This window comes from Nematolebias whitei, chromosome 14 (assembly GCF_014905685.2).
Source record: "Nematolebias whitei isolate Nwh7 chromosome 14, NemWhi1, whole genome shotgun sequence".
Classification (NCBI taxonomy): domain Eukaryota; kingdom Metazoa; phylum Chordata; class Actinopteri; order Cyprinodontiformes; family Rivulidae; genus Nematolebias; species Nematolebias whitei.
Window position 1 is genome coordinate 15,272,420 of NC_056511.1, and position 19,273 is coordinate 15,291,692.

General features: G+C 38.8%; 2 protein-coding genes across 4 annotated transcripts in view; both read right to left on the minus strand.

Moving 5' to 3' along the window:
* nsg2 (neuronal vesicle trafficking associated 2) overlaps positions 1 to 4,961 on the minus strand; it is a 60,538-nt gene extending 55,577 nt beyond the window's left edge. The window contains exons 1-2 of the mRNA XM_037687310.1: positions 4,702 to 4,961; positions 4,274 to 4,444 (exon numbers count right to left, since the gene is read on the minus strand). Of these exons, the coding sequence (XP_037543238.1) occupies positions 4,274 to 4,402 (129 nt within the window). The 5' untranslated portion in view covers positions 4,403 to 4,444; positions 4,702 to 4,961. The remainder of the gene's footprint in view (positions 1 to 4,273; positions 4,445 to 4,701) is intronic.
* Positions 4,962 to 8,228: 3,267 nt separating this feature from the next.
* Positions 8,229 to 19,273, minus strand: part of cpeb4b (cytoplasmic polyadenylation element binding protein 4b) — a 34,505-nt gene continuing 23,460 nt past the window's right edge. For 2 of the 3 annotated variants that reach the window (XM_037687903.1, XM_037687902.1), the window contains 6 exons: positions 16,495 to 16,665; positions 16,223 to 16,312; positions 15,743 to 15,861; positions 15,505 to 15,619; positions 14,679 to 14,860; positions 8,229 to 11,955 (listed from right to left, as the gene is read on the minus strand). In XM_037687903.1, coding sequence (XP_037543831.1) covers positions 11,728 to 11,955; positions 14,679 to 14,860; positions 15,505 to 15,619; positions 15,743 to 15,861; positions 16,223 to 16,312; positions 16,495 to 16,665 — 905 coding nt within the window. In that variant the 3' untranslated portion in view covers positions 8,229 to 11,727. Of the gene's footprint in view, positions 11,956 to 14,678; positions 14,861 to 15,504; positions 15,620 to 15,742; positions 15,862 to 16,222; positions 16,313 to 16,494; positions 16,666 to 17,399; positions 17,424 to 19,273 lie in introns of all 3 variants that reach the window. The other variant, XM_037687901.1, reaches the window with a different exon arrangement.

The following is a 19,273-nucleotide window of genomic DNA, read 5'->3' on the forward strand; positions in this document are numbered from 1 at the left end:
ATGGATGGATGGATGGATGGATGGATGGATGGATGGATGGATGGATGGATGGATGGATGGATGGATGGATGGATGGATGGATGGATGGATGGATGGATGGAGAAACATACTGGTTCACTTTTCAGTTGGTAAATATAATAAAATACTGCAGTTTGGTTTGTAGGATAAGTTGAAGTTGGATAAAGATCAGCAATATTTTTATATGATCAGCAGCAAAATAAAGTAATATGGGCTTTTATTTTTTGATTTCTGCTTAGCCGAACCTCATCATTATCTATTTTGACTAATTACAGTTAATGTCTTTCCTGGCCTGCGTGACATTTTATGCCTTGCCTACTAGGTGAACAAATTCTTGAACTTCCAGTTACACACAGTCACTGATTTAGTAGCAAAGTGACCTTTCCAAGTCTCATAGTGTCCCATTTGAGAACAAATAGGCCCATTTGCATCTGCATGCAGCGGCTGGACTTGAAATTTGTCATGTCTGTGAGCAGAGAAACCTCCTGGAAAGCATCAGCTAGAATATATCCAAAAAGGAGAGAGCAAAAGCTAAATTTGTTGGAAAAAACATGAAGACTTTTAGTCACACAGTGAAACAAAACAAGTGTGTGTGTCTCTACCTGACGGCTGCTTTAAATGCAGAATGTGGCCGTGTTCTTTATTCTGCCGGGACTGATTTAATCAGCGAGAAATGACTGACAGCTCGACGTATGTCCCGTCACAAACTGTTGGCTGCTGACATAATCGATATACTGCTCACACACGCACACGTGCGTGCATAAGCATGTCTGAACTGTACACACACACACACACACACACAGCGGGGGAATAAATGCAAGTGCCTTCTGAATGAAAGTGTGTGTGTGTGTGTGTGTGTGGAAATGTGTGAGTAAGTGCAGTGAAGGGCAAGTCATTTAGCAGGTCTAAGGAATGGAAAGAGACTTTGCCTCCCTCAGCAGAATAAACATGCAGGTTCAAACCGCGCCGTGACTTTCTGCAGGAACTGCACACACACTCGTTTTAGGATTATTTTAAATAAAAACCGAGTCAAATAATAGTTTGAATATAAACATTTCTAGAGAAACTATGAAAAGTGCCAACCACCCAAAAGGGTCTAGTTTGAAATCACCTGCTAAAAAAAAAAAAAAAAAAAAAAAAGCCTAAATTTGATGTATATATACTGAAGTGTTGAAGCTGCCATCAGTGGCTCATTAGGGTCACCATGGTAACAACACACCAGTGTTTCTCACTCCCTGGGAGCACTCTTCCACAAAGCAGAAAGAAACAGCATGAACGTTAAGCCACAAACAAACAGTCACTGAGCAAAAACTTTATGGTTGATGATAAAAAGTCGTGGACCCAAAGACGTTGATGGTCGCACATGATTTTGTTTGGTTCTACAAGCTTTCATGTAGGAGATATGACGAGTTAAAAGGACTGTTTGCTTCCTGTTTGGAAGAGAGTGTTTTGAGCTAAAACATAAGTGAAGTCTGGAAGTGTGGCACAACAAGAAGGAGCCTGACCAACAGTTCCCCTTGTGTGAATAGAGCACGCTCCGTTTCTCTCACACATCCTAATCCCCACCTGGGTCAGCAACTGCCGGCACTAATGTAGCAGTAAACTAGCACGCAACACAGAGGTGTGTCCCCTTCCTCCCCCCGCCCCAGCGACAAAACACATTAAAGAGATGAGAGCTCTGCCAAGTGACCGCGGTGTAGTGAGTTGTTGTAGGTAACCAGGAAAGTGGACTTTTAGTGGTTTGAGTATTCTCCAATTAATTAAGTGGAATGGGTTTGTTCAGGAATAAATAGAAACACTGCTGGGTGACTGGGTTTGTGGTATATGTGTGTGGGGGGCTAAATAATATATTTTTAAATATGACGGGGACACGTCCCATTCACATATAATTGATGCAATGCCTATGATTTCATTCATTACGTGGGGTCCTAAATCTGGACACCAAGACAAGAAGCGTTTCATCCTAACTGCATCATTTTATGCATTTATTTATTTCCATTTTGAGGATTACAATGGTTTAGGACCACCTGCAGGAACGTTGCTGCTTTGAAAATCTCGTGACCAAATAAAATGATTTTTAACGGTATCAACCGAAAGAACCGAGTTCAGATAATAAGGTGTGATGGCTTCCATTATTGGCTGACTTTAAGTAAAGACTGCTTTCATGTGATACGTTGCAACACAGGCCCAAACCATGATTGGTCCACCCTCGTGCTAATCAATGAGAAAAGTAACCTTTTTTTAATTTATTTGTTTCTTTCACCAAACACGATGTACCTTTGCTTATTACAACATAATAAATGTTTTTATAATGTCTTTAAGTTTTTGCTTCTAAAATGCATCCATTTTGTTTCAATGTTCATTTTTAAAAGTTCTGACTTTGATGAGAAGACGGGGAAGGTTTGTCTCTGATCATCATCTTTTAATGAATTTACATTTGCTGTTTGAAACAGAACAGAGTATTTGACCTCAGTGCCTTCCAGATCCGTTTCACCTGCACACATTCTGTTACAGGATTATTTTTTAATTAGTTTATCTTTAAGAACATAGTGAAACCCAAGCCTCAGTGGCTCTGGCCACAAAACGGGCACTTTTTATTCATTATGCAGGTGGTCATTATTTTATAGCTGATAAATTGAAACGTCCTGAAAATCAACAACCTTGTAGCCTCCTTCTGCTTTGTGGACTTCAACTGTTTTAAAATTCAGTGTGAGGCCGCAATAAGATGTTTTATTTAGAAAGATCTGTAATTTCAATAACCTGACCTTTCCAAGGTCAGAGCCCAGCTCGTTTTAGATCTCAGTACTTGACAACAAGTGCTCGTTTTCTCTTTAAGAGTCTAAAAACAACTTGTGCTTCTGGCTTAAAAGAATGTTACACATTTGAATAAACCACTAAAGCGCTTATCTCTTCACATAAATATAGAATTAGGTCTGTCACTATAACAAATTTTGCTGGGCGACTAATTGTCTCAGACATTATTGCGATAAACGATAATATTGTATGAAATTTGACAATAATTAGTAATTACTGTCAAATTTAAGAAGAAATGTTGGTTAATTTTTGTGTGTACTACCTTTTTTGACCACTGGTTGGCAGTAGAAGACTGTTTGAGCCGAAGGATGGATAGTGAGGGAGCAAACAGCGTGTCTCTTTAAGAAAAATGGGAAGGTCGAGGTTGGCCTGTTAGCTTAGCTCGTAGCTTAGCTTCTCAGCTGCTTTTAACGATCCAAAAACGTGATTTTTGGACAGTTAAAACAGATTTTAAAGAGAAAGGGAGGGGTCGGAGAAGAGCACCGGAGTTGAGACTTTTGTCATCCATTGTCCAGTAGAAAGAGACACGAAGAAACGATAAAGCCGATAAACGAAAATGAGGATGATAATTTTCATTTATCATGCGATTAATTGATTTATTGTTTATCGCGACAGGCCTATATAGAGTTTACCCGTTTTCCCAGTTCAATGTTTGTCTTGTTGAGTGTATATTTGGTGCAGAGCAGGTTGTTTGAGGGGAAACGGAGGCAAACAGCAAGTTTAAAGCAGGAAAGAGCAAACTTCAGATTTGGGTGATGAAGCTCCCTCTTCACTCCAGCACATCTTCAGTCTATAAAAACCATTTAAAAAGACTACAAATGCAGGATACGGCCTAGTTTTACTTTGCAGTTCTTCAAAATGGAATAGATCTCCGAAAAGTGAAATGATGAAACTAACCGGTGCTCAGAAAAGTGCCAAACGCTGCGGCACATTTTGTGCATAAAATGCATCAGAATGTGCTGGAAGCAATAATGAGCTCGCACATTGCCTCATTTCATTCACTTTCATAATGTGCAATCAGTGCAGCTCTCTGTCCCAACCCCACAAATACACCAATCAGCTCAACTCTGCTCTGCCGTCATGGTAACTGGATTAACGAGCAGCGGCGAAATTACTATGGGATGGCAGGATGATAAATGACAGCCTGTCTGGCCTCAAATCTGTCTCCTAATCTCAGCTGGAAAACAAAGGACGCGGCAGGGAGACAGCTGAGATGAATGAAAGTGTGAATGAATGAAACATCATCATGGATGTGTGTATTTGTGTGCATGTGCCCATAAGAGGGTTTTATTCTGCTTAAGAAGGTTTAATAAGGATGGTATCAACAACACTGAGTTAATGACAACAGAAGGAGATTTAGGGGGGGAAAATCTGTCAGATGCACAAACATGCAGGGAGGCTTTCTCTGATAAACACACACAGAGTTGTTGGACAGTCTCACCTTGTCAGGTGCTTGGCTTTGGAGGCTGCCAACATCCAGAGGAGTGATGAGGGGCACATTTTGGAAGCCGTCCTCCACGCTCACAGCTTTGGCCCCTTTGTCCTGAAGATTACTCCCCAGTTTGACCATTTTCAACCTGATTATTCTCCTTTATTTCCCTCAGGACTGCTCCTGTCATGAGAAGACATTAAAAACAGGTTCATTCACATCAATGAAACCAGACAGATAATCAAGAAAATTAGCTTGGCTTTAACTTTCAAAGGGTTTATTTGTACTTGTCTGGACATAGCAGATAAATAATGTGAGTACAGCTGTGAAAACATTTTATTTTCCACGTGGGCATTTTTGTCGGTATTAAAATGACTGGAAGCCGAACAGAAAATACATTCAACCCTGAAAGCAGCAGAAAGTGCTCGTCTGCTACTTACAGCTCGTCCTTGTCCCGCCTGCTGTGCTGCGGTGTGAGAGGCAGCAGGTGCGGCTGGAGGCGGCGAGGTGCGGCGGTGTCGCTGCTGCTGCTGCGGGGAAGCGACGCGGGACCACTGGGGACAAACTCAACGACGGCGGCTTTCCGAACAGCGAGGCAGCCCAACCCCCTAATCCAACAACTGAGCCTCCGACTCCGCGACGCTGCACCCAACAGCTGGAGCTACAGCTAGAGGGGACCGTTTATTTATTTATTTATTTATTTTGTAATTCCCCCCTCCCCTCTGCGTCTGGTTTGTTTGGTTAAAGTGAAAACCGGTGATGTTGCGTTCCATGTTCCTCGTAAACTTCCATTCTTAAGAGAGGGGGCGAAATACTTCTTTTAAACGTTACTTTATCTCCCCAAGAATGATTTATATCTTGCAAATATTATATTAGAATTGATATAAAGATCAACAAACTCCTCACTGTGTTTTGTTTTTTAATGACTAAATTATTCGTTTGGCTGAAAGAAATTATTTCCGGCAGCACTTAAATGTAATGCAGTCGAAGTAGTGCAGACGTCGGTTCTTTTTGTCCTACAGCGCCCCCTGGCGGTTTTGTTGGTGACATACAACTCTCACAGAGGCAGATTTTTGGAGGATGCGTTTGTAAATTAATGAACACATGACAAAGTCCTTCGTGTTTAATATTAGTTTACCGTTATTTGGGACTAATTGCATTGAGTCCATGAAAGATTAAAATATAAATGCAACTTTATAAAAACTTGCTTAAATGACCTTTTGCTGTACCAGACAATGAAAGTTGAAGCTGCAGTAGGTCTCTTTATTATCTAATTTAATACAGATGCTTTTTTTTAACTTTGTTTTGTAAAACTGTTGTCTTTCCTAAATTAGTTTATATATAAAAAAAAACTTTTATTGGTAGAAGGATGTTAGAAATGCAGCTGCCAGGAAAAAGACAAAGAGGAGATATATGGGTGCAATAGAGGAAATGGAGGTAGTTTGATTGAGGACAGAGGATGCAGAGGACAGAGAGAGACGGAGGATGACTCGCTGTGGCGACCACTGAAGAGGGAAAAGCTGAAAGAAGTTGTCTTTCCTAAATAAATAACATGTCTCTAAGAGACAGGTGTGGAAGAGAGTAATTCTTTAATAGTATGTAAATTATTTCATAAATTTGTAGCATCTACAAGAGTACAATCATTTGTATTTAAACATGGGAACATCTAAGAGCATCCATTTACTCATCCTCAGTGTTTTAGATTACATATAATTATGTCAAAGATGCTGTAGATTAGACCGGGACAGATTACTGATAATGCCTTAAGAAACAATAATAAAAAAAAACTAAAATCAACCTAAATAACACAGGGGTTCCCACACTTTTCCATGCCATGGCCCCCAAAATGGCATTAGCTTCTGACCAAGGCCCCCCCTCGCAAACCCACAAACAATGCTACAAAATATGTCAAGAAACATCAACTTTTAGAATGTTTTAACTTGTATTCACTATATTAAATTAATTATTACAGCTGCTGAGCATAAAAATGTTACTAACATGTTTTAAACATATTATATTCCCACTGAAAAAAAAAAAAAACTTTTCAACAAACTGTTGACCAGAAGAACAAAACAGAAGCACTTTTCTCTCAAGCGTGTTTATCTGGAAATGACAGATACAGATTGCCATAGTGTGCATTTTTTATTATTATTACTATTTTTTATTTTTTGCTTTTTCAAAATCTTATTCTCTCCAGCTTTCTGAAGACCCCCTAGGTCCCCACTTTGAAAAACATTAATAACGGACAAGGACCCAGTAGTTAGCAGAACCTCCACATTTTATTTATTTATTGTTCATTACGCATTCAGCTAGTAAATCAAAACTTAGCCCAGCCCACATGGGATATTTTTTATGTGCCAATGAAGATTTAAACGGGAAAAAATATATTATTTTCCTTCCAAAAGTATCCTTTTTTTGTGCGCTGAGAGTGGTTCTTTTATTATTCATTATTTATTACAGGAAGCAAAATCGTTGATAAGTTACTCCTCAGGCTTGAGGTGGTAAAAACACCAACAAATCGTGTCAATTAATTTTACATTTTTGTAAATAAGTAAAAATGTCTTTTTTTAAATGATTTTATATTCTTAGTTAGCCTTTGGCTACATTTAGCTTTTAGCCATGCATCATTTGCTCTTAGGTAGCCTTGGCAAAAGTAAGCTATATTTCAGCTAATTGTTACATTTAGTATTTAGCTAGCCTTTTACAAATTTTAGCTTTTAGCTAGTGTATTGCTTCTTTTAGATTTAACACCTCAGTTTCAGCTTCTTTAGCAAACTTCGGCAGTCATTCAGCACTCGTTGTTCACACTGCACATTCTCATTAAATACTATTCTGCTAGTTTTAGAAACGGGTTCGAAACTTTTAGAAAACGCAGTAAAGAAACTTTGTTTTTCTAAACTTTTCTGGAAACGTGTTAAAGAAAACAGTTTACTTCTTCAGCCGGCACGCGCTGAAAGCCCGAAGGCGTTTGTGGCTCGGGTCAATCGTCTGATCGTCTCAGAAGTGAGAGCGTGAAGCTGCTTGTTGCTAGGTTACACTTCATCTGATGAAGGTCAGGTCGTTTCAAAAAGTCTAAATAAAAATCTATAAGACGTGAAACAAGCTGAAGATAAAAAAAACAGACACGTGAGAAGCTTTACACGTCTAAAATGTTGCACGAATAACCACACAGGCGTTCTTTTCATCACAGTTAAGATTTATTTCATTCAACATTTCACATTACAAATATTGAAAAATTATGCATACTGTTATAAATAGTTGGCTGCAAACAATTAAATAACATTAGATTTTTCTTTTTGTCGTTTCACAAGCACTTCTACAGACCAACTCCAAGAAATATGGACATATCCGTATTACATAACTTAATTAGAAAGGAAAATACAAAAATAGGAACTTATAAAGTGAAATGACAATAAAAATTAAGGTGATATCTTAAGTAAAAAAATGCTATTAATAAATACAACAACCTTCCCATACACAGTTAAAAACTATTGAAATCTTGCCATTAAGTAACATTAACAGACAAATATTTAAATATTTATTTTCCTTCAGAAAATGTGAACCATATATTGTGGAGCACAATATAGCAATTAGTAAAAACTAGACACTTTAACATATTAAAAGCTTCACCTCAAAAATATAACAAAAATCTGATCAAAATTATAAAAATCAATTATACATTCCAATTAAAAATATACCAATAAACAGCTAAATACATCGTTGACCTAATAATTACAATGCAATCAATCACAGTAGCTTAAAATAAACAAAAAAAATAATAAGCAAATGAGCACAAAAACCTTTTTTTGAATGTTTTAAAAATAACTTCAATTATTTATATTAGTACAAATAGTTTCATTTCTTTTCGTTCTGTTTTTTTTTTTACAAACACCAGCATGAAAAGGATTACAATAACAGTAGAAAATGACTGTGAAAAACATATTAACATCTTTAATTAAATGTCTGCAATTAAAAATGGCATTAAAGAATTACATTGCAAAGAGTCTTTATCTGGAAAAAGGTTCAAAAGAAGTATTGCACATAACAACTTGAAGTTAACTTGCAACATTTTACCACATTCAAGTCTTTTTAAGCTCCCCTTCCTCCAGATAGGTCTATGTGAGATCGCCTCGACGGACAGACGGCGGGGGCGACTTCTCAAGTCTTTTTGAACAGTGTTTCATTCGGACGCTCCGAGTCCTGCGCTTTAGTTCAAAGTGTTTTTTTTTTGTTGTTTTTTTTACGGTTACCGCTCCACAGAGAGGTATGACACGAGGGGAAAGAGGGGTGGGTTCTTAACGTAATAGTTGAGAAACATTTGGTGCACACCACAACAATTAATTTTTATAGCTAATTCATGTACTTGTCGTTTTCTCTCGCTTTTTTTTCGTCATGCATGCTAAGGATTACGATAGGTGCTAGTTGGCAAGTTCAAGAATATATTTATATATATATGTATATATATATTTTTCAAATATTAAAATATCTAAACACCAAACATCCATTCGTGTGAGATTCAGCGTTAAGCGTGAACCAGATTTTGCATTCTCCTCGTAATAAGTTACGCTCCGTCTACGGAGAGGAAGTTCCAACTAGTAGGTTTAGACACATTTACATGAAATTTTTTTTTTGTTTGTTTGTTTGTTTTTATTTATTTCTCCATGCTGTTATGGACCAGATTGGCTGGAAACGTCTAACGTACGGAAAGCTAAGACCAAACGAGCTTTGGTCTGTCCTCTGCAGATCTGAAGTCGCGTCAACACAACTGCGCACTTGAAAAGTTGTAAAGATTCCTCAGCACAGAAATGTATAAAAAGCATAATTGAAAATAATAATAATATATATTGAAACCGCTCGACTTTTTTTTTCTCTTTTTCTTAAAATGAACATCTCCATATATGCAGATCTCTCAGTAACAAAAGTACAAAAGCTACCTTTCACAATGTGAAAAATTGAGGTATTGCAAAAAGGAGTTTCCCCATTTGTGAAAAATGTGCCTAAAATGACTGTTGAAAAAAAAAAAGGAGAAAAAAATATTTAGAAAAGTAGTGCATAATAAATGTTTATATGTGCATGACAAAATAATTTAGCTAGAAAACACTGTACCAAAAAATCAGCAGGCCATGTATAAAATAATTTTTTTTTCATCTCATTTAACAGCAAATTCTTCACAAAGTGTTTTAACTTCTAAAATGCTCACCCAACACACCCACAAAAAAACACTAACGTTCCGGGTGCAAAAGAAAATAACTGGTGCAACGACGCCGCGCCGACTTGAGGATTCTCACTAGTGTGTGTAATCAAGTTTCTGTACGAACTCCCTGACGTTTAAATGCTCGGCTAGAAGGTCGCCACTTAGTGACGTCAAATAGCAAATGAGGATTACTTTTCGCGTTCGCCGTGGGAATGTGCACTTCATGTTAAATTTCCCCAAGCTAGTTCAGGTACAAAATAGAAGCGGTGGCTCCACTTTGAGCTAAAGAGAACGTGAGGCCTTGTTTGTCTGCAAGCCCTGCAGGTTTTCCACTCGTGTTGTCACGTAGAAATCTCCAGTGTGTGCGTGTTTACTACACATCCTGTGGAGGTGGTGTTCGGGGCCAATCTTTGGTTTGTCGAGTCCGTCAGGGCTTGAGAGTTTCAACACGACTGGATAGAAGTGGTAGATTTATGAAAATATATATGAAGAATAAAACAAAAACAAAAAAGAGAGAACGTAAAAATCAAGACAAGAAATGAGCTACAGTGTGACCCACTACTGCACAACCATCTTTGGTTCCCGTAAGCCACCGGCTACGACCGGATGGGCCTGCGATGTCGTTCTCAAACTGCACGTGGGTCACAAGTGTATTGTAGTAGTAGAGCACGCTGCTGAGACTATCTTCATTTATGCTTTAACAAACACTGGATGCTGAGTTGGATTAACTTGGCAGCAGAAGGGATGGAAGGGTTCGCCGAAAGGGCAGATCCCTCCGTGACTCAAGTGTGTGCTGACGATTTGCAAAGCCGATCAGCCTTTTTTCTTTTTCATTAAATGTCGCTCGCTCTCGGATGCAAAGTAGCACTTTGTCATTAAGGACTTGGGAGAATTGCACAAATGCGTTTAAAGAAAACTAAAGAGAGGCGTTTCCTTTTAGGTGGCGGCCCGGCTAAATCTAAATCTGCAACGCGGGCTGCAAGCGGACAGGCCCGCTCTCGAGGAGTTGCTTTCACTTCATGTGCTGAAAGAACCGGATCGAAGCTCTGCTCTGTGCAGACACAGAAAGCAGGTTGTGATCCAAAAACTGAGGCCCTGCCCTGTCTTAGCTGCTAGGCTAGCAGCTAAGGCCGCTACCAGACGTGAGGAAGGGAAGTAGGCTGCATTTATCCCCGTCTCTCCCATAGCCTCTCTAAGCCATACATTCCCATAATACACTGTATACTGTACGATGCTTCGCTCTGTCGCTAGCACAACCCTGGGTTTGATTACAAAAATAAGGAGGTGATGAAGCAAGTGAATACAAAACTGTGCCAGTTACGTCACCCTCTGTGTAACATCACTTCCCTCTGATTAGAATTCAAAGGGAAGGAAAACACCAGAGTGTTAAAGTTTTCTGTCTTACTTGCTTTTCTTCTTCTTCTTACTGTATTCGGCACATTAGCAGCTGAGTTTGAGGTATTAGTTTTTGCATGTTACAATGGAGATCAAAACCCAAATCTGTGTTGCTAAAAATTTTCTTGCAATTTTCAAGTAACGTCAAAATGTTTGTTGAATGAATGGAAACAAATCGTTAAAAAAAAAGTGGGAGAGTAAGAATCTGTTTAGTTTCTGCGTGGGCCCTTTCCGTTCTTCAAAGGTAATTAGGATTCAGCTTTGGTTAACAACAAAGGGGTTTTATCTACGGTGTCTTCACTCTTTAAATTGGAAATAAGTGCACTCTTCTTTGTTACTCACATTTGCTCTGGAGTCTCTTGCAACATTGGCTAATTTAATCCACCTTTCAGAAATAAAGAGCCTTCTAACTTCAGCAGCGATCGCTGTGAAGACTGTACAAAAGGTTACAGCTCTGCTACAATATATGACAGCTAAATGTCAAATTAGGGCCTCTTCTATCAAAAGGAAATGAGGTTTTGTTTTGAAAAAAATATGCCAATTGAATAGCAGAGTACCACACCACACATCAAACCTTCCTATATGTCAAATATATATGTTTTTGTCTGAGAACTTAAAAGTATTTCAAGAATAAGAAGAAAAAATAAAATTATGTTACACATCTTTTTTTCCTAGATGGACCATTTTGGATATAATCCAGTTTTTCTTTTCCATCTTTAAAATATTGATATATATTAACTTTAAATAAAAATAATAATAATAATGTTAGGTGAAATTAGAGCAAAAAGGAACCAGCAACAGAAAAGTGCATTTATTTGTACAATGATTCGCGACTCCTGCACTACCTGCCCTCCTCTCCCCTGCTCTGTCGTTCTGCTCAGTTCCAGCGGAAGGAGATGTGACGGGGCCGGTCGCCTCCCTCCTTCACCAGAGGCTTGTGGAACTCTCGCCCGGCGCGGGAATGGATGGCCGCCCAGCAGTACTCGCAGTAGTACTGCAGACAGGTGACGTTGGCGCAGAAGAACGGTGCGAACTTCCCACCGCAGCGAGTTCCCTGGCACTCGTCACACAGCTGGTCATCGAGCACATATGGCTTCACTTCCACCTGCAGGCGGAGGGGGAACTGTTACCTTTTCACAATAAAAGGTCACAAAACTCATGCTGTCTAACAGATGAACAGTAGAGCAACCTGGCCAACACCACCCGTGCTGGTCCTTATAGATCAACATTTTTCTCTTTTAGTAAAACTGTGCTTTTCACCAAATACAACACTCAATTCCAAAAACAAGGATCTTGTGTAAATTGTAAAATCAGAATGCAACAATAATGTGCACATCTCAAACTCATACTTTACTCACAGTGGAACACAGTAAATACATCAAAGTTTAAATGAACTGCATCATAAAAACTGTAGTCTTGAATTTTATGGCAGCAACACATTTTTAAAAAAAGAACAAAAAGCTGTAAAAGTAAGAAGTAGGAATCAAAAACAGCTGGAGGAGGATTTTCTAACGAATTATGTTAATTTACAACAGGTCAGTGAGAGGACTGGGTGTAAAAAGAGGCTGAACTTCTCAGAGTAAACATGGACAGAGGTTTATTAGTCTGTGAATAACTGAGCTTTTGAAGACTTTGAATGCCTCATCACACACGATAATAATAATAATAATGTTATCATTTTAAAAAAATATTGGGTTTTGTTGTGCAGTTTGTCATTTCACAACATTACACCGGGACTCAAACCATGAGCCTAGGGTCATAATGAGGCATGGATGGAGATGAGGCGTATTTGATGGAAAGGGCCTTTTCTCAAACACATGTTGTCCCCAGTTGTGTGATTGTTTTGTAGTTCTGTCACTTTTCTGTTGCCTGCGATTTGGTTGATGACCCTGTCCATCCTCATTCTGACAAGTCCCAATGCTTTGATTATTACTCCAACAGTTTGTGTTTTTAGGCCCCATACATGTTCAACTCGTATTCCCAGGTCTTTACATGCGACTAGTTTTTCAACAACTTTAACACAAGTCGTCCTCCAATGCAAGAGTTGGGGGTTCGAATCCACCAGCAGTCACATGCCCAAGTGTCCCTGGACAAGACATTGAACCCCTCATTGCTTCCCATGTGTGTCCCATCAGTGTATGAATGTGATAAAGTTCTTATTATCTCTTTAGAATGATTTGTTCAATTAGTTTTGTACAGATCTAGTAGAGTGCTGTATGAACGGGTAAATGAGGGCACAGATTGTTGTGTAAAGCACTTAAGAGTATCTTGATAAGATAGAAAGGTGCTATGTAAGTACAGTCCATTTACAAGTGTGACTTTACAAATGAATGGACATATCAATAAGAAGACAGGTTTTAATATTATTATTGTTATTATATTTTAAACAACTTCCCAAATTTGAGTAACTGGGGTTGTAATTCAGTGTGTTTTTGTAAGCATTTTAATTTAGACTCTGAAATGTTCCCTGGAACTCCAGCCCACACATTTTCTGTTGCTAATAGTTCATGTTAACACACAACACTCCCACTGAAAGCAGGTTCATAAATAAAGCTACATATTTTTCACAGATGTTAGAGCCTTGTAGGTCGACATTTACCAACAACTTGTCTGCAAAGTAACAACTTTGACAACAAATCATTTTTGATGGTTGAATGAAGCACTAACGCTAGGCCTGAAAATTCTGGTGTTGATTCGACAGATAATATAGTTTTAGAAACATTTCAAATGTCTTGCAGATTATTTCCAAACACACCTGAATTCCTTTCTCTTGAGCCTTCTGACTCAGCACGGTGCAATTATTAGCAAGAGGATGTCACCAAGATGCTCAATATACAAAATTTGTGCACCAATTATGCAAAAAGAAAAAGCGTTGCACTTCCTTTCAAGCATTTTATGTTCTGCACAACAACTTCACATGTGCAAATGTTAACAACATATGTGTCATTTACAGGTGGTTGTAAACAGACTTACAAAGCTTAGTCATTTCTTAACAAAAAAGACACATCTGTTAATGATAAATTTCTGTTTGTATTAACTTATGAACAGAAAATAATCTGTTGTATTGTTCCGATAGTAAAATGTAAGGATGTCATCTGCAGTCGTCAAAAAAAGCAAACAGTTTTAGAGTGGGAGGAGAAATTTTAGGCCCTTTATTTCAAATTTAATAATTCCAGTTATTGCTCCCACAAACTATTTTCTGTGACTCATATTTGGGGGACAACTACAGCTCAAATCAGCACAGATGCATCAGTAAAATAATGTTTTGTAATATTTGGATTCTTGACAAATATGCAACAGCTACAGGTTAACCTGCAGAAAGTTTTCTTTAAAAAATCTGTTATGACTTTTAATGAGCCTTTTAACAAGAAACATGCAGTCTACAGCAACTAAATTAATTATAAAAGTTGTTATTCTACTCCACAGACAACAGTCTTTTCGTTTTATAATGTAATAAGACAAATAAAGCCAAACAGTTCAAATAAAAAAAACAAGTTGGAGCATTTTTAATGAGCTGTTTATGCAAGAACTGATCATAAATTGAACAAATACTATTTTTTATCTCATTTTTTTAGTAAACAAATATGTTTATTAGACTATAATAATAAAAACTGACACTGTGACTATTTTACTTGATTCAAATAAATGAAACAAAGGTAGTTATGATTGAGATAAAAGAACAGGAAGTAAGGTGTGCGCGCGTGCGTGCGCGCGTGCGTGCGCGCGTGCGTGCGTGCGCGCGTGCGTGCGTGCGTGCGTGCAACTGAAGAAAGAAGAGAGCTGGAGAAAGGAAGCAGAAAAACACTCTGCTCTTTTCTTTCCACTCACCCGTTTATCGATTTCTCCATGCTGCAGCTGTACAAAGCGAGCACTGATAGCAGCAATGTAGCTCTGCTGATTAGAGAAGGCGACCCGCCCCGCTCCCTTGGGGTACTTGAGCTCAGGGTCTGTGTCGATGCCAGCGTAGCAAACTCCTCCGTACAGGCGGTCCATGATCATAGCCAGCTCCACTGTGGAGGGGTAGAAATGCACAAACACACAAAATCAGGTTTACTCAATAAAATTTAGAAAAGACAATTGGCAATTTCCTTCTTTTTTTTAAATCTAAACCCTTTTTACTCAAAGGCTCATAAAATATTTAACATACCACAGGGCCTCGTGACCTTGGTCATTACCACAACTATGGTGCAGAGGTCTAAACACCACATCCAGCAGTGCAAACAGTCCACATAATGCCAATATCAAAAAAAATAATAATTATAAATGTATTATTCAGCTCAGCATGCTGCAGAGTCCATTCTAATACAACTAGTGTAGGTCAGCTCCTTTGTGGTTCTACCCTCCAGCAGTTCATCACATTGTTGAAAGAAACCTCTTGCTTGCAGCTACCATAAAAAAGCAACATAGGAACAAATCAAGAGGTAAATTACAGTTATTTCTTATTGCTTACTTGTGATGTCTAAATAAATATGCAGAGATGTGACACAAACATGAGGAACATTTTAAAGACCTTTAATTAATGACTCAAAATACGGGAGATCTGTGATAACACCTAAGATTCAACCCGTAGGCCGAGTATTTACTTCAAATCAAACTGTTTTTATTACAAACAGACGCTTGTTGTCATTTGGTTTGGTAGAAAAACATAAGATACCTGCACGGAGCGGACGAGGAACTCCTCCCACAAAGATGGTTTTTCTCGGGTCCAGGGGCTGAGACCCATCCATCACAAAATCACTGTCATTCAGGTTCCACGGGCGAATCTGAACCTGTTGCACACAAATCAGTGAGGTTTCAGGTCTACGGAAGCTGGTCGTACAAATGTCTGAACCACTGAACGAAACGGGGGAAAAGTGAAAGTTATCAGCAGCTGCATTTGTGTTCTCACTGACCGGCTTGTCTTTAATGGTGGGGCTGGATACGCAGAGATACAGTTTACCGTCCTCCTCTATGCAGGCGTCGATCAAAGCCTGCACGGAGCTTTCATCCTGGAACAGCAGGAAGGCGTAGCCTGCATAAAACACAGCAGGGTTATTGGAGCTGCTCAGGACACAAAAAAGCTGACAGTCTTCCTGGAATTTAATGTGCTGATTACTGTGATCACGACACACTGCTTTTGTTTTGTTGCAGCAAGAAAAAATACAAGAAACCCTTCAAATATGGTTAACAAAAACCAAACCCCAGCTGTATTCAAACAACACTCTAATATAACGTTTGAATTACAGAAGAACCCTAAAGACATAGATACAAAAGGACACGTTTTCAGCTTCGTCGAAAGAAATAAACATACACAAAAAAAAAAAAAAAAAAAAATCTGTTGAGTTGACGAAAAAAATGACAGCAACATGTGAACTTGTGGTTATTTAAGATACCTTTAGGGGGGAAATAGGACTTGCTCTCTGCTTTGTGGGGCCAATCCACAAACAGGTGTCCAAAACGTCGGAAACTGGCTGTTATCTCATCTGTATGAAAACCAGAACACAAAGGCAGGGTTTTGTAAGAAAACGCTGATTTTTAAAAAAACAGCAGCATTCTGAGCGTCTGTGTCTAGTAATATTCTATTATTCTGTCTCAGAGATTAAGTAACTTCAGCTAATATTAGCCACAAAATTGAGTTCTCGTGATTTTAATGCAACTACTGTACCTTCGTCTATATCTGGAGGCAGTCCGCCAACGAAAACCTTGCGCGAGTAGCGTTCCACACGCTCCCCGTTCTGATGAGGGAAGCAGTGTGGAGAGCCCAGACCTGCGAGACCCTGATCCCCACGCTCGTCATCAGGGAAACTATCCTCCATGGGAAAGAGAGAGGAGTGGCCTGAGAAAAAGAAGAGGGAGGTCAGTGGAACAGATTTATATCCCAAGAAGGGATAAAAGTATAAAGATAAGTGATGTGACGACATGACAAATAACTGTCCAGTAAGAAATGAACAGAATATTGTGAATTCTTCTTATTGGACTTTTTACTGAACTGAACATGGATGCAGATTGGAGCCCTCTTAAGTGAGCATGTCTGAACAGTTTCACTGTGGAACATATGCGTGGCGGAGGCTAAGCTGTCCTTGGCCCATTCCTGCTCCTATACAACCTGCCCTGAGCTGCTTTATAAAGATTTATGCAGGCGTGTTAGTCTTAACTTCCAGTGTGTGCCATGTGTCTGCTTCAGTCGCAGCGATATGGTTTGAGCTTCACTGCTTCATTAAGCGTTGGCTAAATGTAACACTCGCTTGTATTGCCTGATTTAATGCTACAAAATGTGTGTGAAGAGGAAAATGTAAGCGGAGTAAAGCATGAAAAGGAACAAAAAATACTTCACAAGCTCATAATAAACCTTCATGCAGACAAATATGTTGAAAAAAGACAAAAGGATTCAAAATATGTATGATCCTAAATGTGGAAAAACAAACAGTCCATATCAAATAAATTCCAAAAAAAAAAAACATCTTTACACAGAAAAAGATATAAAAAAATAAGAAAAACCACTGACACCCACAAAGCAAAATTTGCAACAAATAGACATAATTAATTCATTTACTCATGAATATGGTTTACCTCGTCTCCTGTTATAATTCCTGGCTGCATGTGGAATAAAGACAAATCAAAGCAGAGCTCGTTTAGAAATGTTGCATAATAATCTGAAGCAATAAAAGTGCCAGGTGGTCCATGACAATGATGGTCCATGGTCAGTCTGCTCACCCTTGATTTGGGTAATCAGCAGTGAATCATAATCAGCTCACGCTGCTGTTCCCACACTCATATCAATCCCATTACGTACTAACAGAGTGGACTCGTTTTATTTTTTGAATAATTATTTATCACCAAAAATCTACCATAAAATGTAAAAAAACAACAACAACAACAACAGCATGCGTCACCACCAAAGGAGATGATGGTTGATGTAAAAGCACAAAGAGAAAGAATATCTCAGTGTAGGAGCAAAGATTTATTTGTGCTTTTCATTTACTTAATAAACCAAATTTGATTTTTCCCTCCGTTTACTCTAGAGTCGCAGAGGATTGATTTATTACGACTAAACGTGCACCAGTAAAGAAGTGGCAAAACTGAACACCCATAAGCAATACAATTTTTGTTAATAAATGAACTCCTGTGACAATTAAAGAAATATGATTTTGTAGCACACTGCCATGGGGGACTGTAAACAAGGCAACTGACAACAAAGACCACAGGAAGGGTTACACTATGGGATTTAATAAACCCCAAACATGCCATTGTAAAACTGGAGACGCCTAAAGTGAAACACTAAAATGTTGTGCAAATGAAAACGCAGTCATACACAAAGACAAGTAAAAAATCTTAGTTAGAATTAAATTGGCACATGATTAAATAAGTCAACTAAAACAATTGTGCGGCTGATTCTTTTTTGTCAGTTTGACAGAAAAGTAAAAATTGTAAATTCACAGACAACAGGGAAGATGTTGGCACCTTCAAATGAATCATGTAATCAAAGAACTAAGCCAGAGTCTGGACCTTAAAGTGGTATCTCACTGGGCTGTGACTGTTGAAGACTACCTGGCAACTCAAGAGTAGGAAAAAAAAAAAGGCTAATTTTCCATTACAGTCACAGTGAACTATGAGTGTCTGTGACCAGGTGACCAGTGAACCACGCAACTGCATTTTGAGTTGCCAATTTTTGAAAATCACAGCCTATTGTTGTGTGCACGACTTTCAAAACTGTGTTCTTGGTCAAACAGTCCTAATCTGACAATGCCTGAGTCTCAAAAACTGAAAAACCATTATCTATCCTGTATGATCTAAACTGGTTTTGATCTAAACTGGTTCAGTGGTTGTGAATTTGTAAGTGTGCTGGTACCAGTGTGGCCAACTTTGGAATGAGTAATTATTTAAGGTTTTGTTTTTTTTTAAACAAAGAGCCAAAGTGAAATAACTCAAACGCAGGCATCAACAAAAACTGTGAAAACGTGGAAAGAGCTACCAGGACACACAAGCAATAATCCTCGTCTCCCTCAGTGGACTGTCCAAACCAGATGGACATTAACTCTGCCGGGCAGGTCAAAAGGAGCCAGAAACAGAGAAAATAAGAAGAGGCAGTAAAGCAGATTGAGAGAGAGCACAGGGTGCTATAAAAAGATGTGTGTGTGTGAGAGGGAGAGAAAAATAGATTAGAAGCGAAGAAGAAATGAGCTGATAAAAAGCTGTGTGGGGGTGAGAGAAAATGAGAGTGACTGTAGGGGGGTGGGATCAAGAGAATGAGGAATGCAATCTGCGTATCCTTATGAGGCAGAGGGAGGGAGAGGGAGAGATGGTGTGCAGCCTATATCCGCTGGCACCATCTGTCTTAGGGCAAGATGACAGCTCCTGACCATGTGATCTAATCATGTGACCCAGCAGGCTTTTCAAGAAGCTAACTGGCCTCTCCTGTTTTACACGCTGGCCATAGTTGCAAA